The following is a 27,950-nucleotide window of genomic DNA, read 5'->3' as shown; positions in this document are numbered from 1 at the left end:
GGCTGTATTCACTTATTTCCGCTCATTTCCATGTGGAATAAAATTACATCCTTTATTTTGAGATAAAATACAAGACAGAAAAACATTTTAACTATAATGTGGGTCTAATTTTAAACAGATTTAAAGAATGAAATAATAATTTGGATATTATTTTCCTATTATTAAATTAAATTAAATATGCATTTATTCTTATTAAGACATTTGGAAAAACTTTTATTACATTGAAGTGGAAAATAAAACGGGTGTTGTGGAAAAAGATGGGGAGAAATGTGGCCACAAAAATCACAGGAAAAAGCACCACGAACCTTAAGAGACATCTCAATGTTTTTATTTATTTTATTCAAATGTATGTGTGTGTACTTCTAACATGTTTAGTTGGTAAAATAAATATGTTGTAACTTCAAATCAGAGCGTCTTCCGTGTTGGGAATAGATGTATTCTTGAGTCTAAGGTAACAATAATATAATAAGATAACATGGTTTGAAATGGGTTTGGCTAAAAGAAGATTTTGGTTTTGTCTATAAGATGTACTTATACTATATTGACTGGGTTAAATAGAATTGCATTACTAAAAAGAGACTAAAATACAATTTTCATTGACTAAAACTTGACTAAAATGTCATCAGTTATCGTCGACTAAAACTAGACGAAAATAGCCATAGATAATTCTGACTAAAATAAGACTAAAATGCTCAGACTTTTAGTCGACTAAAACTTGACTAGACTAAAATAGTATGACTATGACTAAAACTAATAAAAACTAAAATGACAGCTTGACACAAAGACTAGACTAAAACTAAAATTAAAACAGGCCGCCAAAAACAACACTACTCCATATAAGGGCTTTACACCCAACTCCTGTCCATATAAGGGCTTTCCTGCCCAAGCCATCTCCATATAAGGGCTTTCCGCCCAAGCCATTTCCATATAAGGGATTTCCGCCCAACCCATCTCCATATAAGGGCTTTCGGCGCAACTCATGTCCATATAAGGGAATTCCGCACACGTTTTCCTTATAGTCTTTTGTCAATCTCGTGAAACTTGCCGCAGACGTTCTCGCCCGATCCTCGAGTAATGCCAAGTGTGCCATTCTCACAATAAGCACCTTTTATACAGACCCAGATTACACACTCTCATTCGCCAGCTCTTATATAATACAATTAATGCAACAGACATGAAATGCAGCTTCTCAACACGATTATAAGGCTGGACAGAGTAAGTGCTTTCTGCGTACGTGTGGTTTCAGTTCCTATATTTATTCGTAAATGTAGAATACATTTTACTATGACATTTATGGTGATTTGTTCTTAATATCGTTCGTACTCACATTTAACGCACATATTTGTGCGCACGCACGCTTAGTGAACGAGACCCAATGCTTGTACTCCATCAGACTGAAATGCATATTCAAAATAATACAAATAAAACACGATCAAATAAAAAAAACAATACGGTATAAAAATACATTCTACATCTTTATATGCTTGCGTGTACTTTAATATTCTCGGGTCGACTCAAATAATGCAAAGGATTTTGTTCATTTCTCCAGGAATCTAGTTTCGACTTAAATACCCTGAACATTCCTCATCTTCCTCCTCCTCCTCCTCTTCTTCCTCTAAACTGTGCTTCCTGGTGTAGTCTTGTGACTGTGAATCAGTCAGTAACAGGCTCTGAGGATCTGACCCCAGCTCGTCTTTAACACTGCAGGTTTCTTCAGGTTCAGCTCTGTGCCGTTCTGAAGCTCCTCCTAAAGTCACTGAAAACAGGTTGACGTCTGTATCGCTCTCTCCGTCGTCCACATGTGTGGCCAGAACCAGACTCAAGCTCTCCTCAGGGAACAGGGCCACTTCAGGGCTTGTTGGCTCAGTGGTTGGGACATGGGCGTCCTCAAACACAATCAGACTCCGACTCTGAGCGTCTGTGGAGGAGCTCGAATCAGAGCCAGAAGACACTGGGAAAATGATCAGCGAGGAGCCGTGAGCGTCCAGATAGTGTGCCACTACCCTCTCATGTTTCAGCCCATCCTCGGTCTCTCCTTCCATGTCTGTGTCCTCACTGTTTCTCCTCATCTTCTGGACGGGGTCCCGCTCCTCAAAGAGGGTGTCGATGAGGTCCGCAGACGTGAAAAGAAGAACTTTATTCCCACTCTCAATCGAGCTCTGGAAGAGAACAGACATAGTGTCAAAACCACAGACATTGAGGAGATGAGATGGGGGGAGACGTTTAGTCCAAAAAATTAATGAGGTATCTTTTGGAAAGTTTTCTGTTGACTTAAAATTGGTTTAACCAGCCAGTTTTCCCATTTATTTAAAGGGTCACACTTTAGTTTAGGGTCCAATTCTCACTATTTACTAACTATTAACCCTCTCGAGTCGGCGGTCGCGCTTTTTTTCTTATCAGTGCCAAAGAGACTCAAATAACTCGTTTTTTTATCATTCAGGCAAGTGTTATACATCATAATCTGTTATGTTTCTACTTTTATTTGTGTACAGTCACAATAAAAACTAAATGTTTTGCTTTTTGCAATAAAAAAGAAAACAAACATGATCTGCAGCCTCTCTGTCAAAGACGTTCATTCAGATAGTCTTCAGAAAAGGACCTCTAGCTTATTGAATACTTGTCTCACAAACATGAGACATATGTCTAAAGAAACGCTGAAATGTCAGGTTTTAAACAATGTAAACCAAATTGAAAGCAAATATTCTGTTTATATATCAAATATTTCAACTCATACAAACACATCTAGTGAAGCGCTGTAACGTTACTTCAGCTACATCGTTTAGAGACGCGTTTGAGCTATAACTCTCCTCATGAAAAGCTGTTCATTTCTTAAAGCAACGGATTCAGGGCTGATTGTAAGGTAGGCTTTATTCTGTTAAGTTTATTCTGTTAGCATCTGTGAAAATTAAATGCAAAAAGACCGTTTAAATATGAATCCAGCTGTAATATAAAATGTCATACACGCAAGACTGTTTAGACAAGATTTATTTTGCTTGTTTTGGACAGATTATAACATGTTTATTGTAAAAGAGCCTAGTGTCACATCAATAAAGCTTTTATTCACAAATGTCTATGTTTAAATATTATAGCCTAATGTTATTTTTTTAATTAAATATCAAAGTTTGTTTTATCCAGTTAATATTGAGTTTTGTTTTGTAGAAAGTGAATTGCTTTCTTTAAAGTGAATTTCATTTTGTATAAATTGTATCTTATTTTTAATTATCTACTATTTAAGCATTTTTAGCATGAGACTACTTTTAAAAACAAAAAATGGTAAACATTTTTTTAGAAAAAATGCTCTTAGTAATTTTTGTCTTGTTTCTAGTCTAAATTTTTAAACATTCTTAAATCAAGATGTATTTACTAGATAAGTATACTATATATAATATATAATGTCTCAGTCACATAGGTTCCTGAAGCTCATTCATTATGCAGGTCATTATGCGGGCTATTATGTTCTTTTGTCCTCTCAGGTGATACTCATCATTATTCATTAGATATCACGCCTCCTCGCATATGGGCTTTGTGAAGAAAAACTGTCTTACAAATGTTAAATCAGTGTATTGTTTTATGTGAATGAGTAGGCTCAAGGATTCTCACATCAGTTTAAAGCAAAAAACTCTAGGCAAAAGTCAAAAGTCTTGTGGACACATATCTATTGTGTGTTTTGAGGCCTTCATTTAAAATTTTTTTTTTGTTTTCTCAAAAACCGAGCATAAACATTTTTCTCTCAAAAATACAAGCATGTACATTCATGTTGCTCACATATTCTGGTAGCCCAGTTTGTGCTGAATACAGTGTAATTACACTTTTGCCATTCATGTGTTTATAAGCTACTGAAAAAAAACCCACAAATGTAAGAGCACGTCAAAACTTCTAAAGGGCCCCAAAACAGCTCAGACTCCTAGGGGTTAACTGTGACTTTTTCCTCAATAAACTCCTAATCACTGCTTATTAATAGTTAGTAAGGTAGTTTAGGCATTGGTTGGATTAAGGGATGTAGAATATGGTCAGAATAAGGCATCGTATATGCTTTATAAGTATTAATAAACAGACAATATCCTATTAGTATGCACACTAATAAACTAGGTAATAGAGAGAACCCTAAACTAATGTGTAACCCTTTAGTCTACTAACTATAAGTAACATTTCAACTACATGTCAACCAGCAGTCATTAGAGTATTAGTAGACTTAATATCTGCTAACTTTATTTTCATGCTCATTAAATCCCTCATAGCCAGTGAACCAATGAGAAGGCGGGACAGTGATGACGATACACAACAGGGCGAGATGCCAAAGCTGCTGTGGATCCGCATACCCGGAACTACAGATTTGAAGAAAATTACCGTTGTTTGGCAAATAAATGACAGAGTTACATACGTATCACTAACATTTCATCGTGTTAAATGATTTTAGAGTTCATATGATGATTTTTGATGTTTCCTTTAGTGTGTGATGTGTGCATGTATACTAAACTCCTACAAAGGGATTTATTCTGACAGAGACACTGATCCAGACATGCCAAAACAAGTCCAGATGTTCCTCTCGTGCACCACATGTTGAGTCATTTCCTCTTACCAGGACAGCAGGAAGCGGTGATTTCATAAAGAAGTGGTGAGAAGCCAGTCTGGAGGAGCCCATCAGTAACATCAGTATAAGCAGAATCAGCACCACAGAGATCACTGCATCTAAAACACACACACACACACACACACACACACAACACTGGACTTCAGCACACACTCACCAAACACAATGTGCTCAGTCTTATTCATTAACCCCGTCGTCTCTGACTTTCAGTGCGTCCACACTGCACATTGCTGGGTCCAAACCAGATCCTAATTACTCCCGCTTTTCCCTGGTTTGGTTTATGTTGTGTGTTTGGGCATTTTCACAGCATGTTTGATCAGTGTGAGAATGAGCCGCAGCTCTTTACCTGTGAACTGATAATGATCTGGAGCCAGTTGCTTAAACTTTTATGTTAAGATTGTGTCTTAAGAACTAATTTGACACACTAGCAATTAGTCAAGAGGTAATCAGTCTAACTTTTCTGATTCAAATGAGAGCAATCTAACTTTAAATGGAACTGACTTTAAAAACTTAAGAAGTCTTGAAGAAAAAATAGACGACTAACTTTTAAGACTAGTCTAAGCAGTTTATGCAACCGGCCCCTGGACCCAGCTGGGAAAAAGAAGGCAATCCAGTCTTGGTTTTGATCTGGGTCAATCCTTCAGTAGGTGTTGGTCAAATGTTTTAGGCAGATTGGGACACTTTTGAAGAATATCGGGATTATCCTGATCCTAGTATAAGGGTGGGTTCAGGATGGATTTCACACGTCCGATGTTTGCATCATGTCAAGGTGTCTTGATTATTTACACAACTCTGTTTTCAAAGAAACAGAAAAGGCTTTACGCGTTATGTATTTTTTGAAAACGTTTTTGTAAAACAGGTTTCAAATTGCACGTTTTTTTAAACGATACCACTAGATATGTTTCCATCCAAAGTTCCGAATGTAATTTATGCGCAAAAATGCAATATCGCATAAAACATTTGCGAATAACGCACTGTTTCCATCCAGTGAGTCGAAGAGAACATAATCGTCACTTTCTGATAAACTAACGCTAAAAAATCACTAAGAAACACAGGAGAAGCCACCATATATAATAATTTCCGTATATAATAAATGATTTGCGTCTCAGAGAAACTTGTGCGTCTCAATAAACGTGTTGTCATGCTTTCAGAGGCAGATGTGCTGTTTGGGAATGCAGTCATGTAAGACAGTAGGGAAATATACCGACTATCTTTGACAACACACTTCTGAATGACCAAAACAGCATTTCAGATGCTGTGCAAACAAGATTTTCCCACTGGTTAGTACATGTAACAGATGCTGTTACATCGCGGAAGTCACATAATTTTTTTTTTTTATGTGCATCAAGGAATTTATTCGATAATGCATTTCCATCGTAGTTTATGCGCATGTTTTCATATCGGATAGAACATTTATCCGACTCGCATCTTGTCGTTTCCATTCAGCATTTTTTGATGCGATATACCAAAATGCGCATAAAAAAAGGTGGATGGAAACATAGCTATTGTCTCTGTGTAAACTACAAAAAAACGGTGACATCTTGTGCATAGAGACTGAGCGTATTTAGGCCACGCCCACACCGGGGGGGAAAACAATCCAACGCTCTCCATTGACTTTGCATTGCGGGAGGCTGCATCCTTGTCATTTCGGACTTATAACAAAAAACAGAACAATGTATAAAAGCTGATGTGAGACAAAGTGTACAGCAAACAAGCTAAAAAACACAGAAATAAGTTTTTATAAGCTGTCGACCCAAAAAACGAGCGTTTAAGAAGATAAAAGTGGATACAGGCAATACGAAGTGACGCTTCAGCAGGATGAATGGGGAAATTTTGGGATCCTGACACTCAGTATGTCTCAGTGTGTGTGTGTGCAGTAAACATTTTGTCACTGTTAAGTCAAATATCCAAATGTCCGTTTTATATATGATATTTCCTGTCGTTGATTACATTCCCCTCTAGTCGCCGATTACATTCCCCTCTAGTCGCCGATTACATTCCCCTCTAGTCGCCGTAGTTCTCAGTGTAATATAACCTGTAGCGCTCTGTCTCAATGGCCTGAATCCACTTTTTTGTCCTTAAAACGCTCGTTTTTTGGGTCAACAGCTTATAAAAACGTCTGTGTTTTTGCCTCTGGGTGTTGTTTAGCTTGTTTGCAGTTCACTTTGTCACATATCAGCTTTTATATATTGTTCAGTTTTTTGTAATAAGTCCGAAATGACAAGGAGGCAGCCTCCCGCAATGCAAAGTCAATGGAGACGGTTTGATTGTTTCCCCCCCGGTGGGCGTATTAATGGTTGTCTTAAGCCCTATTCAGACGGTAATTGTTTCTCTTTGGGGTCATAAGGTATTTTCATAATTGACAGGCTTTATTACCGTCAAAATCCAGAATGTCAGTGTTTTCTCCCACCACCTGCGTAAAAATCCCCAGCCGAATTACCTACGGTTTTTTGACAAACACAGAGGTCGTGTGGTGATTTAGTTTTCAAGAATATATCACTTCAAAATTCACTGTTTCCATGTGGAATAAAATGACATCCTTTATTCTGAGATAAAATACTTTTTAGAAACTATATGGAATGAGGCAATACCGTTTATATAGATATACAGTAGATTGATACGAGTGCATCTGAAAAATAGCGCAGAATGAGCTGATGCAGGGAAAGTGCATGATAACACTTGTCCTAAACATGACGCAGTAGAGCTAACTATTCAGCTACAGCTCAAAAACAAGGCAGTTTATTCATAATAATATAGAATATGTATTGTTGTAAATACAGTTTGTACATTAACACTGCACTGTGCTTACATACAGGTAAATAAAATATTAAATAATGATTCAATTAAAATGTGTTGTAAAGTTAAATTAAAACTGTAATGTACTTAAATGTAAAAAAAAAAAAAACACTTTACTCAAATAAAGATTAAATTAAAAAGTATTGTGTTTTAACATTAATTTATTTAGTGATTTTTTATTAAGTTATTTAGCTTCCGTGAACGATCGCCGCCACGCCAAACAGACGGAGCGCAAAAATTCTGACTAAAATATACATATTGCTAAAATATTTGTTGTTGGACAATAAATGTGCCATATGTGGAATTGTAAACCTATAAGTAAGTATATTTTTATGATATTTAAGTGACCATTATAATGGGTTATCAAATATAGGCTAATATGCTTTTGTTAATTTTAATTTTTAGTTCAGTGAATTATTAATTTTGTTTTTAGAATGTAATGTGACTTTTTGCACATTATATATTGTATAGCCTGCATTACATTCACTGCATGTGTTTACGGTCTTCAAACTCAACATTGTTTTTAGGACATCACTGGGCAGGATGTCAAATAAAAATATTATTATTATGCAAATAATTACAGATTTTTTTTTTATCCAAATTGAAAAATTTATGAAATAACGAGATATAACAGTGTATCGGCGTTTAACCAAAAAATACAGAGAAATAATTTTTTGTCCATTTAATCTCTGAAGACATCTGCTATGTTTGCTGGGATACTCGCCAAGATGGGCATGTTGACAGTTTGTGTGAGAATTTGTCCATTCAAGCACAAGCCTTAAAGGAGAAGTCAATATTTGCACATTATCTGTGCGCTTCAGTGCACACACACACAGAAATCTTCTCAGCGAGCTTATTACGTTATTTTCAACAAACCATATTATAGATGCGTCATCATTGAGGTGAACCGCAGTGCATGTAGAGAACCGTACGGTTAGATTTTTTACTGGAAATCCTCACACCCCTAATATACAGTATACACAAATGAGGGCATGAGTAGCTTATATCTGTAGTATCAGTCTAATACAGGGGTTTTCAAACTTTATAATGCCAAGGACCCCCAAATATGATGAACCATTATGAGGGAAATCCTAAAATCCATCTATTTTTATGTACGAAAAAACATTTCAACTGTTAGATAAATAGTAAGTGTAACATAAATACAACATTGTTTCCCAACTTAATGTTGGATGTATAAACCTGAACATTTTCAATTAAAAATTATTTGTAAAAGCAACTTTCTCAATAAATGTATGTAAGCGGTTTACGTACTGTGTTAAGAAAACCCCCAGTGAGCGAGATAAAGGGCACTATAGTGAGAAAAACTCACTAAAGATACAAAGCAAACATATACAATTCTGGAATGGTTACGGCAAGAAAGGAGAGAAACATTTAGAAATGAAACGGTTAGAATGTTCGGTAGACTTTATCCATTTTTGCTTTGTCTTTTTATTCTCTGAAATTTTCTGGGGACCCCTTTGAAACTTCTGGAGGACCCCAGTTCGTAGGGTTGGGCACCGAACTCGGTACTTTTAAGGGCACTGACCGAATTACGTCGGAACTACAGAGTACATTAAATCACATTAAATCAATCGGTACCAAATTTCAGTACCTGAGAACGCATATTGTGATATAGACTAGTGTCTGTAAATATTAAACCGCGAAAAGACCATTTAAATACGAATCATGACTGTCTCTGTGCGAATGAATGCCATAGATGCACGGTTTACAGTCTATGGGTTTACCTCACACACACACACACACTCAGAATCGCGCGTGACGGTCGCATGTTTCCATCTCTGCCTCTCATATGAGGACATGAACGTCATCTCCAGACCCACTTCATGAGCATTTTACCGTTTCATTTGAGAAAAACTACCGTCATATCATAAACACACACAAACTCAAATGAACGGCAACCCATCAAAATAAAAGTTCGGCTAACTTGACAAATAAATTACTGTTGTAAAGTAGAATTTAGATACGTCTCAATGTAATAATAATACTCACACTAATGTAATAATAATAAATGATCAAACTTTATTTTTTTTAAATTAAAAAAAAAAGAATGACAATTTTTCTTCATATAAAGCTCAGTTGTGCAGCACTTTGACAAAAAAAGCTTAATTTGAACCATATAAACCTCAGTTGTGCAGCACTTTGACAAAAAAAGCTTAATTTGAACCATATAAACCTCAGTTGTGCAGCACTTTGACAAAAAAAAAGCTTGATTAAATTAAAAGATAAATTAAATGAATGTTTTATGTCTTCATTTGATTACCAGAAAATACATAACACATAATTTGTGGGAAATCTTTTCATAGAAATTAAATTAAAAAGAAAAAATAATAATATGGTGGTATTTATGAATTAAATTAAGTACCTAGTAGCCTACTATTTACTAGTAAATATTACAGTACTCAAACATCACAGATAATGGCAGACGGAGACCAGGGCAGCTCTGGCATAATGTCCATAACACTTCTATAAATTACTTACAGGTTCTGCACAGTTATTTATGTAAACATCCTAAAAGTACCGAAAAAAGGTACCGTTGGGTACCGGTACCGATACCGGTTAAAATGTGAACAATCCTACCAGTTTGAAAACCCCTGGTCTAATACATTACATTTGGGAGAACATCCATACCTGAGGCATTAGCGGTTTTAGGGAAGTGGGCACACACTGGAGGCCTGTGGGGTGTGCTGCGGCCGATGATGCTGACGTTCACACAGTACCTTCGGCCAGGGCTCAGGTCCTTAAGGGGCACGTTCCCCAACCCTTCCACCTCCACATCAAACTATGAGTCAACACAAACAGCAGCAATTACAACATTTACAACTCTAAATAAACATACATTTAACACAAAGATTGAAAAGACCCTGAGATCCTCAGAATATGATCACAGATTGCGTGACTATAGAGTTGTTCATTTCACTGAACGAGAGAGTCGATAAAATGATCCTACAGACCGGCTACAACACATCCGAACACAGAAACATGATTCCACATCTGGCTGAGCCGACCCATACGCAACAAACTGAGATGCTCTGTGTATTCTGAGCCCTTTCTATCAGAACCAGCATTAAAGGATTAGTTCACTTTCAAATACACTTTTGCTTATAATTTACTCACCCCCGTGTCATCCAAGATGTCCATGTCTTTCTGTCTTCAGTCGAAAAGAAATGAAGATTTTTGATGAAAAGATTTCAGGATCTTTGTCTATATAATGGAAGTCAATAGACCCCAAACGGTTCAAGGTCCAAATGAGAGGTTCAGTGCAGCTTCAAAAGGGCTTTAAACCACATCAAACGGCACCAGACGATCAATAATGGTCTTATCTAGCCAAGCGATCGCTCATTTTGTAAAAAATAAATCAAGTTTAAGTTTTATAAGCACAAATGCTCGCCTTGCTCTGTTCAGTGATGCGCACTCGTGACGTCACGTAAAACGCAATTACGTTGAAAAGGTCACGCTAGACGCCACAAACGCGCATCACTGAACAGAGCAAGGCGAACATTTGTGCTTATAAAACTTAAACTTTATTTATAAAAAAAAAATGCCCGATTGTTTCACTAGATAAGACCCTTATTGATCGTCTGGTGCCGTTTGATGTGGTTTAAAGCCCTTTTGAAGCTGTACTGAACCTCTCATTTGGACCTTGAACCGTTTGGGGTCTATTGACTTACATTATATAGACAAAGATCCTGAAATGTTTTCATCAAAAATCTTCATTTCTTTTCGACTGAAGACAGAAAGACATGGATATCTTGGATGACAAGGGGGTTAGTAAATTATAAGCAAAAGTTAATTTGAAAGTGAACTAATCCTTTAACTTCTTGAGCAGTTTGAGCTCCAGTAGCTCGTCTGTTTGATCGACCACACGGGCCAGCCTTCGCTCCCAGTTCACAACTTTAATTTGCACTGATAAAGCAAGATCATTTCTTCTTATTGTGTAAAGGCATTTATGTAATTCATATTCTCTTAGTCTTCAGCAGAAAAGGGAAGTGAATCTCGCTGACTATCGTGCGAGAAACGGATCACAGTTTCCTCAATGTTTCAAGGCACGTGATTGGCTGTTCTCTACTGATGTCACACTTTGCTGTGCACTCCATGAACTCAGAATCAAAGCCTGATTGAATGGTTTGGTGTCAGCTTGAAACTAATCCTGTAACCCTGAGTTTGTACGGGCAAATACACTAATAACAACGAGCAGGGGCCATAAGAGACTGACAGAAGATCACATACTAATGGTGGGAATCACCCACAATACCATATGATCACGGTTCTTACGCCACTGTACCATATTACTGTGATTTATTAGCTTTCTAATGTCTCCAAAGGGAAACTTTGCCCAAATATGTTTTATCAAATAAGATAAAGTTAATTTCACATTGTCTTATCCTTCATCCCTTCCTTACTCAATATTTTCATTCCTCATATTTTAGAGTTATTATACAGTTGTCAAATAAAAATGTGGTTACACTTTATTTTATGCACAATTTATAGTTATTACTATAGTAACTACATGCAACATATGTACCAAAGATGTTTGCACACTTCAATGTTTCACACTGTATTTGTTCCTACAATAAATATTGTTTTAAGCAGTTTTACAAAGAACAACCGTAATGACACACTACTGAACAAGTCAAAGGTGACACTACACACGTCTTTTCAGTTATGAAATGTAATGAGCGGAAATTTGGCATTAACAGACATTTAAGAGTGTATAATTTGGAGATCCTTTCGTTGTGAAAGACAACAATAACGCATAAGGCATAAGATAAGTTAGATTTTGTGATAACTCCCAGAATACCAGATAATGCTGATGTATCAGTACAGGGTGGTCACATGAGCCACACACCTACATTAGCTTGGAGGATATGCCTCCTGTGAAGCTGGACTGAGCTAGATTCACTCACCGGCGCTCGATCTTCACTGCTGACCGTCAGTCTATAGTCAAACCTGTGTGAGTTGTAAACGTGGTGAAGCTTCTCCGCCGGAGCTCGGAGATGCACACAGAGCGAGGCATTACATGCCGTGACTGCCAGCAGCGGCGACTCAAACGTAGCTTCAGGAGAAAAACAAAGAAATAAGAACATGTTGTACAACAGAGAGCACATTATACACTAGTGCTACCATTACTAAGTATAATTCAGTAGAGCTTGTGTATATTTTAATGCTACTTGGGACTAAACTGGTCCACTTTTTAGTGTATAAAGGTTTGCTTTTAAGTAGGGCTGGGTATTGACACAAATTTCACAATTCGATTCGATTTCGATTCGATTCGATTCGATTTTGGTTATTTTAGATGTATATCAGGTATAATATATGGTCAATTTTCTCAAGGAAAACAAATTTCTGAACTAATGTTGTAAACTATGGGAGTCAGTTGACACTACATTAGCCTACTAATATTGAAGGTACAAATTAACAGATTTGTATACAAACACTTAAATGAGACTAAATTATGTTTTTATATATTTATATAATAATAAAGTTATAATATTAACTTTACAATTACATAATCATAATTCTACTCCCATTAGGTTTTTGAAATATAAACATTTAAATGGTGGCTGTCATAAAAACTTGCCAGATTTATTCATACATACATGCATTAAATATTGAAGAACATTGAGAATGAATATCCTCTGTAATGTGGTGCATATAATTAGCAAAATGCTCCACTCAAGAGTTAATTTTTCTAGCTGACTAACGAGTTTATGGACACTGGATATGGTTTTTCTGAGGAAAATGTGACGTTACATGACATTGTTTAAAGGCTGTTTTACTGATGCCTTTCCGCGGTTGAAACACTTGAGCTATTCTATGTGACGATACGGATTTCGGTAAGTTGCCCTGTATATTTTAACACACTTTCAGAAGCTCATTCATGTTTATTTCGCGCTGTAACTGATATTAAGGCGGAAGAGAAGATCATGTTTGCTCTGCGCTGCCGGTTCTCTTGAGCTGAGCAACAGCACCAAAACGGTATTTATGACGTAATTTGAAATCTGAGACTTTGTTGAATATCAATAGTAATAAAGCACAAAGATTATTGCGATTTATTGGATGGGAGGCGCGCTACAATGTTTATTTCATTCATTAACTGAAAACAGGATGACTAATCGATTCTTGGGATTTAAGAATCAATATTGTTTTGTAAAAGTGAGAATGGATTAAAATCGAGAAATCAATATTTTTTACCCAGCCCTGCTTTTAACCATACTTTAGTGGTACACTTCCAAAAATAAGTAAACTTCAAGTTCATTTTACAAAGTAATAGTGCTGTCCAGTATTGGGTAAGTTACTCCGTTGAAGATGTAATTAGTAACTAGTATTTCATTACTAATTACTTTCTAAATCCTAAAGCAACCTCAAGTAGTTAAGTGATTAGAGGATAGACATAATAGACATGATAGACATAAGTCTCTTAATTCATCAATAAATTATATAAAAAATTATATAAAACTACATCAATTATTCCAAATAACTGACCAAAGTATTACACATGTGAGAAGGATACATAAAACGTGCATTTTAAAATTAGACTTTATATTTACGTTAATTTCACTATTATATTATAGTATATAATTGTTATATACACAGTATTTAGTTCAATTACATCAGAAGTAACTGTAATTATTTCTTAAATATACACATGTACATGTGTGTAGTAAAATATACATAATTATACACAGTACACACACATATTATGTAAACACAAACTTTTTTTTTGGATGTGATTAATCGATTTGACAGCACTACTTAATATACTTAAGTCAAGTTCAAGTATATTTTAAAGTACACTTGTAAGTGTGCCATTTCAATGCTACGTGGGACTAAACTGGTCCTCTTTTTATTGTGTAAAAGTTTACTTTTAAGTGTATCGGTACACAGCTAAGTTTCTCATTTGTACTGTTAACTTATAGGTCTCCTGATAGCTTACTACTCAAATACTTGTAGCACATGTTTGGTTGAAGTGTACTCTCTGAAAACTACTCGTTTAGTAGTTTTATACTGCAAGTATGTTTTGCTTGTACGTTTTATTTAAGTGTACTTAACAGTAAGTATACTACTATGTTCCTATTTAGGCATTCACTTGTATACTTTAACTGTACTTTAAGTAGATTTGATGTACACTACCAGTGAACTGACTACACAAAAATCCACAGAAATATGACCATCTGTTTTCTTTATAAATCAATATTTTCAAACAATTAAGTTTATAAGACTATGTAAACAATGTGGGGAAAGTATTTAATCGTCTACTCAATCAAAAGAGCGAACATAACTATAAGCCAAGTATACTTAAGAGTACTTAATAAGTGTATCTCGATCAAAAGATTGAGTACAAGTATAGGCCAAATATAAGTACTAAAGTGTCCAGCATCTTTCTGAGAAGTACATAAACAGTAGACAAAGTATACTTTCTTATTTTTTAGTTTAAAATAAGTATACTATTAGCATATTTAAATAAACCTCTTCTTTGTAAGGGTAGGAAATTTGATATCTTCAACCGTTTTCAAATACTTTGTAAGCATATTGTGTAATTGTGCTTGTGATAACACAATGACACATCCCAAATAATTGGATAAATCTCGAACTATTTTTAAAACATGTACTTTCAGCAGCATCTGATCCTGTAAAATGTGATGTGTGAAGAATAAAGCACAGTAAACTGTAAAATATTCATGCTAGAAACCAGTGTGTTTACAATTACAATACTTTAGAATAATATGGTAAGAAACACGCGTTTTTTTTTACAAACGGCCGCTCCGCCCTCACATTAAAATATGGTGGATAACACAATAGCTGCTTTGTGCATGTTTTGTGGTTCGTGTAGGCCATAAAGAGGCATATAGAGACAGATCTGTCTCTCTCTTACTGTTGAGGATGGGTTTGAATGTGAGTAATTCGGATGGAGGTGAGGTGTAGTTGCCCAGAGCTGCAAACACCCTGATGTAATAGGTGTCCTCCACATCAGACAAGGCTTCGGTCAGATCACATCGCAGAGGAGACGTCACATTCTCACAGCCCTTCACCACCTGCTTTACTCCAGGATTTCTGACACAGAACAGAATCAGTTACAATCAGCATCCATCCCAACACACTCACACTTACACACACAAACACACTGACTTCATCTTCATCTTTTAAGACCTGACCAAGGAGAGGTTCTTTGGGGAAACAGAAATGGTTTGTTTATATTGCATCGCTGTGAAAAGCCCCTTTTGGAAGATTAATTCTCAAGAGTGTAGTGTCTGTCACACGTTTCCTCTCTCATGTGCTTTCATGCACAGTAACTCCTGACTGTAGCCTCGGGTTAAAGGGATAGTTCACCCAAAAATGAAAATTAGCTCATGATTTCCTCTCCCTCAAGTCATCCTAGGTGTGTGTGACATTCTTCTTTCAGGCGAACACAAGCAGAGATATATTAAAACATGTCCAGGCTAATCCCAGCTAGCAGTAACAGTTGCTCTGTTTTTGAACTGCTCCAGCGGCTCTGGGGTGTTAATAAAGGCCTTCTGAAGCAAATCGATCCGTTTGTGTAAGAAAAATATTTAAAACTGTATCAAGTAAAGTTCCAGCCAATCGCCTTCCTTGGAAAAGTGTTGAAAGTGCAATCTCGCAATTCAAGATGCGTCTGACGATTTTTAAGAACAAGCAGAAGATATGCCGTTTTTTCCGGTAGTGGGCGGAGCTAATTCGCAAACTGCAATCTCATTGGCTGGCGCTCATCTTTTCCTGTCCCTGTTTTGATTTCAGCAAATCAGTTTGAGCAAATGCTGTCAACGTGATTAATATTCATGAACCCAGCAGATCATCAATCCTTAGTGCGTTGTATATTGTTATTAGTAGTAGAATTAGTAGTATTATTATTATCTTTTAATAATATAATAACTATTATCTATTTTTTTACAGAAACACCAACAATATCTTAAGCACCACCACCAGTCCAAAGTTCAGTTAAATGACAAATATGCATTCATACATGCTTTCCAATATATAGTTCTTGATTATCATAATATCATATCATAGTCTAATGCTGACTGATGTTAAGCGTGTGCATTCAGATATTTAAAAAGCTGTGTCATTTTACAAAGATATTGATACATTTGGTGGTATATATTTGTAGTATAATATAATATAATATAATAAAGTATATCAGTCTAGCGACTAAACAAAAAAATGTACTAGCCAAAGGCGATTCTATTGCCAAGGTGTGTGTAGAGGGTTGTGACAGATGCATTTTTATGGACTTCAAAAACAGAGCAACTATTACTGCTATAAAGCTGGGATTAGCCTGGACATTTTTAATATAACTCAGATATATTCGTCTGAGAGAAGAATGTCACACACACCTAGGATGACTTGAGGGAGAGTAAATCGTGAGGTCATTTTCATTTTTGGGTGAACTATCCCTTTAAGGGGCGGGCTCAAGGAATGCCATTGCAATAAATCTCCAGGTCCTGTGTAACTTCCATTTGGGAAACTTAGGGGAAGCCCAAACCATCTCCATAACCCAACACCTCGCCTCTCGCTATTTCAAAACCATTTTCAGGTTCAAAAACAATACAAATCTTTTTATAGGACTAACACACACACACACACACACTTTTCTCATTTCCAGGTGGTCATTTTTATCTGATTTATTGCTCCACAGGAATGATTAATACTTTACAGTCACTTGTGAAAGTGTGAAAGCTATCTCTTTTTTAACTCCTTTTTTACCTCTTAGTCTTATGTAGCACAATGTATGTTTAGATAAACTTTTTCTTTTAATGTAAATGTATTTTTATTTTATTTTTTCCGTGGGATTATGTACCTGTGTTTTTATTTTTGTTATATTTGATGCTCTGTTCTTGTTTTTAGGTTGACTTTTTAACACTTCTGTCAAGGGTCTGCAGATGAAAAATAGCCCTTTGGGCTAATTCTGGCACATTTACATTCGTGTTTATTAATGTGCACAGCCCCTGTAAGTAAATAAATAAACAAAGGCAGCACATACCTGAGTGCCCGTACTCTGACTGTGTAGTGGACACCATCCGGAGAGCCGGACCCCTTTTCCCAGGACAACGAGTGGATGAAATACTGGGAGGAGAGGACCAGGTGTGCAGGGGCAGGAATGTCCATGCCTAACGCTTCAGAAGGAAAAACACACACATTTAGGCTCAGCTCTACACTGCTGAGGGGCTTTCACACTGGGGCTTTCCCACAGAGATAAAAGTCCCCCTAGGAACGCTGTTGCATAGCAGACAGATATGAAGAAGGATTAGCGTTAAGTAGACAGATATGAAGAAGGATTAGCGTTAAGCAGACAGATATGAAGAAGGATTAGCGTTTGCCCTGTGGTCATTAATGTAACAGAAACACATGATCATGTTTCCCTCGGTCCGCTCAGAGTGTGTTGGGTTTTGTCTTTAGTGTAAAGGTTGAGACGTCCCTCTATCAGTGTTTGGACTGTTTTCCATGTTGCTGTTTTCTTAACGCTAATACTGTCAGTGGTCATAGATTTGTATACGCAGATGCCCCATTAGCCGTCCGCCATTTTCAAACGGTCAAAGCGTGAACGTGCTTTGTGAATATTCAAATGTTGCCTGTGCGTCCGCGTATGCATGTATGAAAGAATATCTATACATCAATAGACTGTTAGGATTTCGTTTATCATTAATGGTAGATAATTCTGCATATTCTAAAAAATATTGGTTAAAGATCTTTACATTTTCTTACTCTCATTAATATTGACCATCAGAGAAGCCTACAGACACATCGCTCAGCTTTCAATGAACGCAGTGAACTCATTATGAACAAGTTCATAAACTATCAACCAGTCAGCCATCAAAGTAAATAAATGATATAAATAGTAATAAATTAGCTAGTAATGTGTTTAATAAACACCAATATAGCCTATTTATTCAACCCATGTTTTAACCCTTAATCGCCCCTCAAGTAGGGTTTACGTTTGAGTCCCTTGTGCTCAGATAGACCCCAAACAGAGCGATTGCATAAGGAAATATAATTTTTTTACATGGAAAACTATATATCATTTTTTTTATTTACTTCTCAACTATACATTTATGCTGTGTTTTTGTGGGTATTTGGTAGTTTTTTACCTATTTGCTGCATAAATACCTAACTATGTCATAAATTAGCTCATTAAAAATTATTTTTTTATGAAAAAATCACTTGAATGATGATCTTAAATAAATATAAATAGTTTTTGGACATTGCTCTGTGTGTTAGGGATAGAATACCGCCATCTGTAGGTTTGTGGAAAAACTTTAGGAATTATAGTTAAAGAGAAAGAGAGAGAGAGAGAGAGAGAGAGAGAGAGAGAGAGAGAGAGAGAGAGAGAGAGAGAGAGAGAGAGACAGAGAGAGAGAGAGAGAGAGAGAGAGAGAGAGAGAGAGAGAGAGAGAGAGAGAGAGAGAGAGAGAGAGAGAGAGAGAGAGAGACAGAGAGAGAGAGAGAGAGAGAGAGAGAGAGAGCAATGACCACATTATCCACTAGAGGTCCATAGGGAAGTTATGCAAAAGTTAAGCTGCCGTTCATCTTTCTTTTATTTGCTCTTTTCCCTCTCTTTCTCATGATTGTTCCATGTTGCATTTGTGCTCTAGTATTTGTCCTTCATTTATGTATGGAATTTTTTCAGATTTATGCCAGTTTTGTTGATTTTATTTGCCAGTTTCTATAAAAATGCTCTCTGTTGCAGTCACACATGTGTGTGTGTGTGTGTGTGTGTGTGTGTGTGTGTGCGTGTGTGTATGAGACAGAAAGTTCGTTCCACTTTGTGTTTATGCTCTAGGACCAGATCTTGATATAAATGTAGACATTTTCAGATTTATATTGGATTTAGTTGATTTTTTTTTACAAACAAAGTGAAAAAAAAAAGCATTTTTTACATTTTCCCATTCATTGCCAAAATCCAAAAAAATGCTCCAGACACCTGTGTTTGTGTGTGTGTGTGTGTGTGTGTGTGTGTGTGTGTATGTGTGTGTGTTTGTGTGCGTGTGAGTGAACATGCTTGTTCCATATTGCATTTGTGCTCTAGTATTAGTACTTCATTTATGTAGGAAAATCTTTCAGATTTATGCCAGTTTTGTTGATTTTATTTGCCAATTTCAATAAAAATACTCTCTGTTGCAGTCACACACGTGTGTGTGTTTGTGTGTGTGTGTACGTGTGTGTGTATGAGATAGAAAGTTCGTTCTACTTTGTGTTTATGCTCTAGGACCAGACCTTGATATAAATGTGGAAATTTTCAGATTTATACTGGATTTAGTAAAAAAAATTTGACAAAATAGTGATTTTTTTTCATTTTTTACACTTTCCCATTCATTTTCAATGTGGGGTCAATCTGACCCCGAGGGACTTAAACGGTAACTTTTTTTTTTACACACCCTTAGAACAACCAAATCAAGCCCAGATTTTTTGTGCATGTTTAGATAGATTATTTAGGAAAAGTCACCGAGTCTCATGGCCCTGAGATGAAGGGAACACTTTTAAAAAATGGAGGAAAAGTCCAGTGGGGTCAGCTGGAGCCCAAGGGACGATTAAGGGTTAAGTAATCATCATAGGTATTATCTGAAAGCTTAAATTCTCAAAAAACATCCTAAAATCACAATTTTAAACCATTTTTAAGAACAGGGAAAAGGATAAATTATGAGTCAAAATGATAAATTATTGTACATTTATTTAAAATATGAAAACACAAAACTCATTGTCCCCTGTGAAAGGTGATCCCGTTTCTTGGGGAGTTTAAATCACGCTGGGCTTTACAGAGGCTGATGTGTTTTATGCGAGTGATGATTGACAGCATCTGAAGTGTTGGCCGTTCTAAAATGGCGGAGCGGCGACGTGCCTGCACTGTACAAAATGCTCTTCTTACTCAGTAGTTTTGTCTTGTTTCTGGTCCAAACATCAAAAAATTCTCAAAACAAGAAGCATTTACTAGACAAACAAAAGTTTATGTCTTGTTTTGGGGGAAAATAACTCAAAATTAAGGGAGTTTTTGCTTAAAATAAGAAAAATAATCTGCCAATGGGGAAAACAAAACAATCTTGTTTTCTGTTTGAATTAAGATTATTTTGTTTACACCATTGGCAGATTATTTTGCTTATTTTAAGCAAAAACTCCCTTAATTTTGAGGTATTTCCCCCCAAAACAAGACATAAACTTTTGCTTGTCTAGTAAATGCTTCTAAATGTAAGATTTTTTAGATATTTGGACTGAAAACAAGACAAAAATACTAGGTAAGAAAAGCATTTTTTGGGGGCATCTACGTATATCTATGTCAGTGATTATCGCGGTTAACCGTCAACACGTCCCATCGCTAGACCTGATAAACCTCTGAATAAACCTCTGCTAGTTTATCCAAAATCTTCTTTATTTCATGAAGATGAACACACTTCCATCTTAAAAACAACCTCTGATGAGGGTCTCTCTTCATCTGCCGCCCTACAGACGCAGAGAGCTCGTTTCCTGTCGTCTTCACCGCAGTGCCACACACACACACACACACACACACACACACTTCGTGCAAAGTTAGCAAACCGCACAGTTTTAAAGCCTCAATGTAAAACAGAAGCATGGCTCGGATCAACGATAGGCCCACAATCTGAGTAGTGATGAATCCGGAGGGTTGAAGCTTTCATATGATCCCTAATGTGTGAGGATTACTGAAGACAGGTCAAGACATGATAGTTAAAGGCGCAGTGTGTAATTTTCCGTCTCTTCTTCAACTCAGAGGTGTGGCTTGACTCTTGAGTGGGCGGAGCTTTTATTCTGCCGCGAGCGCTTCCGCTTCTTCTGCTCATGCGTGTGTGTGTGTGTGTGTGTGTGTTTGATCCTCTCACACACATGTGAGTGTGTTAAAGTGATGTTGTAACGCTACTATGAGACACTTGTTCACACTGCAGTGAGTGAGATCATATGAGGCGGTAAAACATGGCATTCTGGGTAAATCAACACCAGCAGATTCACACAATCAGACTAACTGTGTTGAGCTGGAGAACAATGAGGAGTTTCTGTCCATCAATGATCCAAACAGTGGCTAATAAAACACAGCAGATATTAAAGCAGAGCTAGTGTTGCCATGGTTACCGCACAATCACACACACACACACACACACACACACACACACACACACACACACACACACACGGGCCGTGTCCTGGTTAAAATCGCTTATTTCTCCAGATTTATACATTCTTGGAAACATTTAGGATAATGAACACAAGTCAACACAATATATAACACTGATCTTAATCTAAAAATCTGATCTAAAACAAAAAAAAATCTTACATATTGTGCCTTAAACAAGTCAAAACTCACTTGTTTTTTTTCTTTTCTTTTCTTTCGTTGTACAAACACGTAATACTCCCAATAAATAAAGTTATAGTTTTGCACAAACATTCTGAGTAGAATAGAGGCAAAATCAAATGTTGGCCATTTAATAAATCACCAAAATAAGCTTTTAGAGATCATGTTGGTTGTACTGAACAAACTGTTTATTTGGTCAGGTATATCAGGTTATAAGTCATATTTACTCAGCACTTGAGCACTGGTCAGCAGGTTATAAGTCTTTATGTCATATATACTCAGCACTTGAGCTCTGGTCAGCAGGTTTTAAACAGGTTATAAGTCGTTATGTCATGTATACTCAGCACTTGAGCTCTGGTCAGCAGGTTATAAGTCTTTATGTCATATATACTCAGCACTTGAGCACTGGTCAGCAGGTTATAAGTCTTTATGTCATGTATACTCAGCACTTGAGCTCTGGTCAGCAGGTTTTAAACAGGTTATAAGTCGTTATGTCATGTATACTCAGCACTTGAGCACTGGTCAGCAGGTTATAAGTCTTTATGTCATGTATACTCAGCACTTGAGCTCTGGTCAGCAGGTTTTAAACAGGTTATAAGTCGTTATGTCATGTATACTCAGCACTTGAGCTCTGGTCAGCAGGTTATAAGTCTTTATGTCATATATACTCAGCACTTGAGCACTGGTCAGCAGGTTATAAGTCTTTATGTCATGTATACTCAGCACTTGAGCTCTGGTCAGCAGGTTTTAAACAGGTTATAAGTCGTTATGTCATGTATACTCAGCACTTGAGCACTGGTCAGCAGGTTATAAGTCTTTATGTCATATATACTCAGCACTTGAGCACTGGTCAGCAGGTTATAAGTCTTTATGTCATGTATACTCAGCACTTGAGCTCTGGTCAGCAGGTTTTAAACAGGTTATAAGTCGTTATGTCATGTATACTCAGCACTTGAGCACTGGTCAGCAGGTTATAAACAGGTTATAAGTCTTTATGTCATGTATACTCAGCACTTGAGCTCTGGTCAGCAGGTTATAAGTCTTTATGTCATGTATACTCAGCACTTGAGCTCAGGTCAGCAGGTTTTAAACAGGTTATAAGTCTTTATGTCATGTATACTCAGCACTTGAGCTCAGGTCAGCAGGTTTTAAACAGGTTATAAGTCTTTATGTCATATATACTCAGCACTTGAGCTCAGGTCAGCAGGTTTTAAACAGGTTATAAGTCTTTATGTCATGTATACTCAGCACTTGAGCTCAGGTCAGCAGGTTTTAAACAGGTTATAAGTCTTTATGTCATGTATACTCAGCACTTGAGCTCTGGTCAGCAGGTTATAAACAGGTTATAAGTCTTTATGTCATGTATACTCAGCACTTGAGCTCAGGTCAGCAGGTTTTAAACAGGTTATAAGTCTTTATGTCATGTATACTCAGCACTTGAGCTCAGGTCAGCAGGTTATAAGTCTTTATGTCATGTATACTCAGCACTTGAGCTCTGGTCAGCAGGTTATAAACAGGTTATAAGTCTTTATGTCATGTATACTCAGCACTTGAGCTCAGGTCAGCAGGTTTTAAACAGGTTATAAGTCTTTATGTCATGTATACTCAGCACTTGAGCTCAGGTCAGCAGGTTATAAGTCTTTATGTCATGTATACTCAGCACTTGAGCTCAGGTCAGCAGGTTTTAAACAGGTTATAAGTCGTTATGTCATGTATACTCAGCACTTGAGCTCAGGTCAGCAGGTTATAAACAGGTTATAAGTCGTTATGTCATGTATACTCAGCACTTGAGCTCTGGTCAGCAGGTTATAAACAGGTTATAAGTCGTTATGTCATGTATACTCAGCACTTGAGCTCTGGTCAGCAGGTTATAAACAGGTTATAAGTCTTTATGTCATGTATACTCAGCACTTGAGCTCTGGTCAGCAGGTTTTAAACAGGTTATAAGTCTTTATGTCATGTATACTCAGCACTTGAGCACTGGTCAGCAGGTTATAAACAGGTTATAAGTCTTTATGTCATGTATACTCAGCACTTGAGCTCTGGTCAGCAGGTTTTAAACAGGTTATAAGTCGTTATGTCATGTATACTCAGCACTTGAGCTCTGGTCAGCAGGTTTTAAACAGGTTATAAGTCTTTATGTCATGTATACTCAGCACTTGAGCTCTGGTCAGCAGGTTTTAAACAGGTTATAAGTCGTTATGTCATGTATACTCAGCACTTGAGCACTGGTCAGCAGGTTATAAGTCTTTATGTCATGTATACTCAGCACTTGAGCACTGGTCAGCAGGTTTTAAACAGGTTATAAGTCTTATGTCATGTAAACTCAGCACTTGAGCACTGGTCAGCAGGTTATAAGTCTTTATGTCATGTATACTCAGCACTTGAGCACTGGTCAGCAGGTTATAAGTCTTTATGTCATGTATACTCAGCACTTGAGCACTGGTCAGCAGGTTTTAAACAGGTTATAAGTCTTATGTCATGTAAACTCAGCACTCGAGCACTGGTCAGCAGGTTTTAAACAGGTTATAAGTCTTTATGTCATGTAAACTCAGCACTTGAGCCCTGTCAGCAGGTTATAAGTCTTTATGTCATGTATACTCAGCACTTGAGCACTGGTCCGCAGGTTATAAGTCGTTATGTCATGTATACTCAGCACTTGAGCACTGGTCAGCAGGTTATAAGTCGTTATGTCATGTATACTCAGCACTTGAGCTCTGTCAGCAGGTTTTAAACAGGTTATAAGTCTTTATGTCATGTATACTCAGCACTTGAGCCCTGTCAGCAGGTTATAAGTCGTTATGTCATATATACTCAGCACTTGAGCACTGGTCAGCAGGTTTTAAACAGGTTATAAGTCTTATGTCATGTAAACTCAGCACTCGAGCACTGGTCAGCAGGTTTTAAACAGGTTATAAGTCTTTATGTCATGTATACTCAGCACTTGAGCCCTGTCAGCAGGTTATAAGTCGTTATGTCATGTATACTCAGCACTTGAGCTCTGGTCAGCAGGTTTTAAACAGGTTATAAGTCTTTATGTCATGTAAACTCAGCACTTGAGCCCTGTCAGCAGGTTATAAGTCTTTATGTCATGTATACTCAGCACTTGAGCTCTGGTCAGCAGGTTATAAGTCTTTATGTCATGTATACTCAGCACTTGAGCTCTGGTCAGCAGGTTTTAAACAGGTTATAAGTCTTTATGTCATGTATACTCAGCACTTGAGCTCTGGTCAGCAGGTTATAAGTCGTTATGTCATGTATACTCAGCGCTTGAGCTCTGGTCAGCAGGTTTTAAACAGGTTATAAGTCTTTATGTCATGTATACTCAGCACTTGAGCACTGGTCAGCAGGTTATAAGTCTTTATGTCATGTATACTCAGCACTTGAGCTCTGGTCAGCAGGTTTTAAACAGGTTATAAGTCTTTATGTCATGTATACTCAGCACTTGATCTCTGGTCAGCAGGTTATAAGTCTTTATGTCATGTATACTCAGCACTTGAGCACTGGTCAGCAGGTTATAAGTCTTTATGTCATGTATACTCAGCACTTGAGCACTGGTCAGCAGGTTTTAAACAGGTTATAAGTCTTATGTCATGTAAACTCAGCACTTGAGCCCTGTCAGCAGGTTTTAAACAGGTTATAAGTCTTTATGTCATGTAAACTCAGCACTCGAGCACTGGTCAGCAGGTTTTAAACAGGTTATAAGTCTTTATGTCATGTAAACTCAGCACTTGAGCCCTGTCAGCAGGTTTTAAACAGGTTATAAGTCGTTATGTCATGTAAACTCAGCACTTGAGCCCTGTCAGCAGGTTATAAGTCTTTATGTCATGTATACTCAGCACTTGAGCACTGGTCAGCAGGTTATAAGTCGTTATGTCATGTATACTCAGCACTTGAGCACTGGTCAGCAGGTTATAAGTTGTTATGTCATGTATACTCAGCACTTGAGCTCTGTCAGCAGGTTTTAAACAGGTTATAAGTCTTTATGTCATGTATACTCAGCACTTGAGCCCTGTCAGCAGGTTATAAGTCGTTATGTCATGTATACTCAGCACTTGACCTCTGGTCAGCAGGTTTTAAACAGGTTATAAGTCTTTATGTCATGTATGCTCAGCACTTGAGCACTGGTCAGCAGGTTTTACACAGGTTATAAGTCTTTATGTCATGTATACTCAGCACTTGAGCACTGGTCAGCAGGTTATAAGTCGTTATGTCATGTATACTCAGCACTTGAGCTCAGGTCAGCAGGTTATAAGTCGTTATGTCATGTATACTCAGCACTTGAGCACTGGTCAGCAGGTTATAAACAGGTTATAAGTCGTTATGTCATGTATACTCTGCACTTGAGCTCTGTCAGCAGGTTATAAGTCTTTATGTCATGTATACTCTGCACTTGAGCTCTGTCAGCAGGTTATAAGTCTTTATGTCATGTATACTCAGCACTTGAGCTCTGTCAGCAGGTTATAAGTCGTTATGTCATGTATACTCAGCACTTGAGCACTGGTCAGCAGGTTTTAAACAGGTTATAAGTCGTTATGTCATGTATACTCAGCACTTGAGCTCTGGTCAACAGGTTATAAGTCTTTATGTCATGTATACTCAGCACTTGAGCTCTGGTGAGCAGGTTTTAAACAGGTTATAAGTCTTTATGTCATGTATACTCAGCACTTGAGCACTGGTCAGCAGGTTATAAATCTTTATGTCATGTATACTCAGCACTTGAGCTCTGGTCAGCAGGTTTTAAACAGGTTATAAGTCTTTATGTCATGTATACTCAGCACTTGAGCTCTGGTCAGCAGGTTTTAAACAGGTTATAAGTCTTTATGTCATGTATACTCAGCACTTGAGCACTGGTCAGCAGGTTATAAACAGGTTATAAGTCTTTATGTCATGTATACTCAGCACTTGAGCTCTGGTCAGCAGGTTTTAAACAGGTTATAAGTCTTTATGTCATGTATACTCAGCACTTGAGCTCTGGTCAGCAGATTTTAAACAGGTTATAAGTCTTTATGTCATGTATGCTCAGCACTTGAGCACTGGTCAGCAGGTTTTACACAGGTTATAAGTCTTTATGTCATGTATACTCAGCACTTGAGCACTGGTCAGCAGGTTTTAAACAGGTTATAAGTCTTTATGTCATGTATACTCAGCACTTGAGCACTGGTCAGCAGGTTATAAGTCGTTATGTCATGTATACACAGCACTTGAGCTCAGGTCAGCAGGTTATAAGTCGTTATGTCATGTATACTCAGCACTTGAGCACTGGTCAGCAGGTTATAAACAGGTTATAAGTCGTTATGTCATGTATACTCTGCACTTGAGCTCTGTCAGCAGGTTATAAGTCTTTATGTCATGTATACTCTGCACTTGAGCTCTGTCAGCAGGTTATAAGTCTTTATGTCATGTATACTCAGCACTTGAGCTCTGTCAGCAGGTTATAAGTCTTTATGTCATGTATACTCAGCACTTGAGCTCTGTCAGCAGGTTATAAGCAGGTTATAAGTCGTTATGTCATGTATACTCAGCACTTGAGCACTGGTCAGCAGGTTTTAAACAGGTTATAAGTCGTTATGTCATGTATACTCTGCACTTGAGCTCTGTCAGCAGGTTATAAGTCTTAATGTCATGTATACTCTGCACTTGAGCTCTGTCAGCAGGTTATAAGTCTTTATGTCATGTATACTCAGCACTTGAGCACTGGTCAGCAGGTTATAAGTCTTTATGTCATGTATACTCTGCACTTGAGCTCTGTCAGCAGGTTATAAGTCTTTATGTCATGTATACTCCGCACTTGAGCTCTGGTCAGCAGGTTATAAGCAGGTTATAAGCCGTCATGTCGAGACTCACCCAGGTGAAGCAGCACAGCGGCGGTCAGAGTCCGGGTTATCATTGCGCGCTGTCTGTCGGGTTCACATCGGTCCAGTCTTTGCTCATCCCGTGATTTATTCACCACAGGCTCTACTCCACTTTCTCACATAGTACAGTTTACTCACTGCCACATTACACGCGCTCGATTGAGACTGCAAAACAACATGTTTAGCGTGCATTTAAGACACTTTCATTTTCTTTTGTACCACATCCGGATGTTTCTTGATGTTTGTGTTTGAAGCCTGGCGGTGGGCGTGGCTTGTTCGGGGCGCATGCGCAGTAGTAATCGGATCATTTTACTGAGTCGGATTTTTGAATCTCGTGCATCAAAATGAACGAATCTTTTTGTTCGAGTCATTTCGT

The 27,950-nt window shown here is 37.4% G+C and overlaps 1 protein-coding gene across 1 annotated transcript; it reads right to left on the bottom strand.

Moving 5' to 3' along the window:
- Nucleotides 1-18: 18 nt before the first annotated feature.
- crfb2 (cytokine receptor family member b2) lies at nt 19-27,844 on the bottom strand. Its single transcript, XM_079822145.1, has 7 exons — nt 27,567-27,844; nt 17,406-17,538; nt 15,282-15,460; nt 12,313-12,461; nt 10,037-10,187; nt 4,580-4,689; nt 19-2,159 (listed from the first exon to the last, which is right to left on the bottom strand). Exons 1-7 carry the CDS (start codon nt 27,607-27,609, stop codon nt 1,554-1,556), a joined length of 1,371 nt encoding a protein of 456 aa, XP_079678271.1. The 5' UTR covers nt 27,610-27,844; the 3' UTR covers nt 19-1,553.
- Nucleotides 27,845-27,950: the final 106 nt, after the last annotated feature.

Source organism: Gobio gobio (assembly GCF_949357685.1).
Source record: "Gobio gobio genome assembly, chromosome: 7".
Taxonomy (NCBI): Eukaryota; Metazoa; Chordata; class Actinopteri; order Cypriniformes; family Gobionidae; genus Gobio; species Gobio gobio.
Note: the sequence above shows the minus strand (reverse complement) of the source record. Positions and strands in the feature narration are given on the sequence as shown.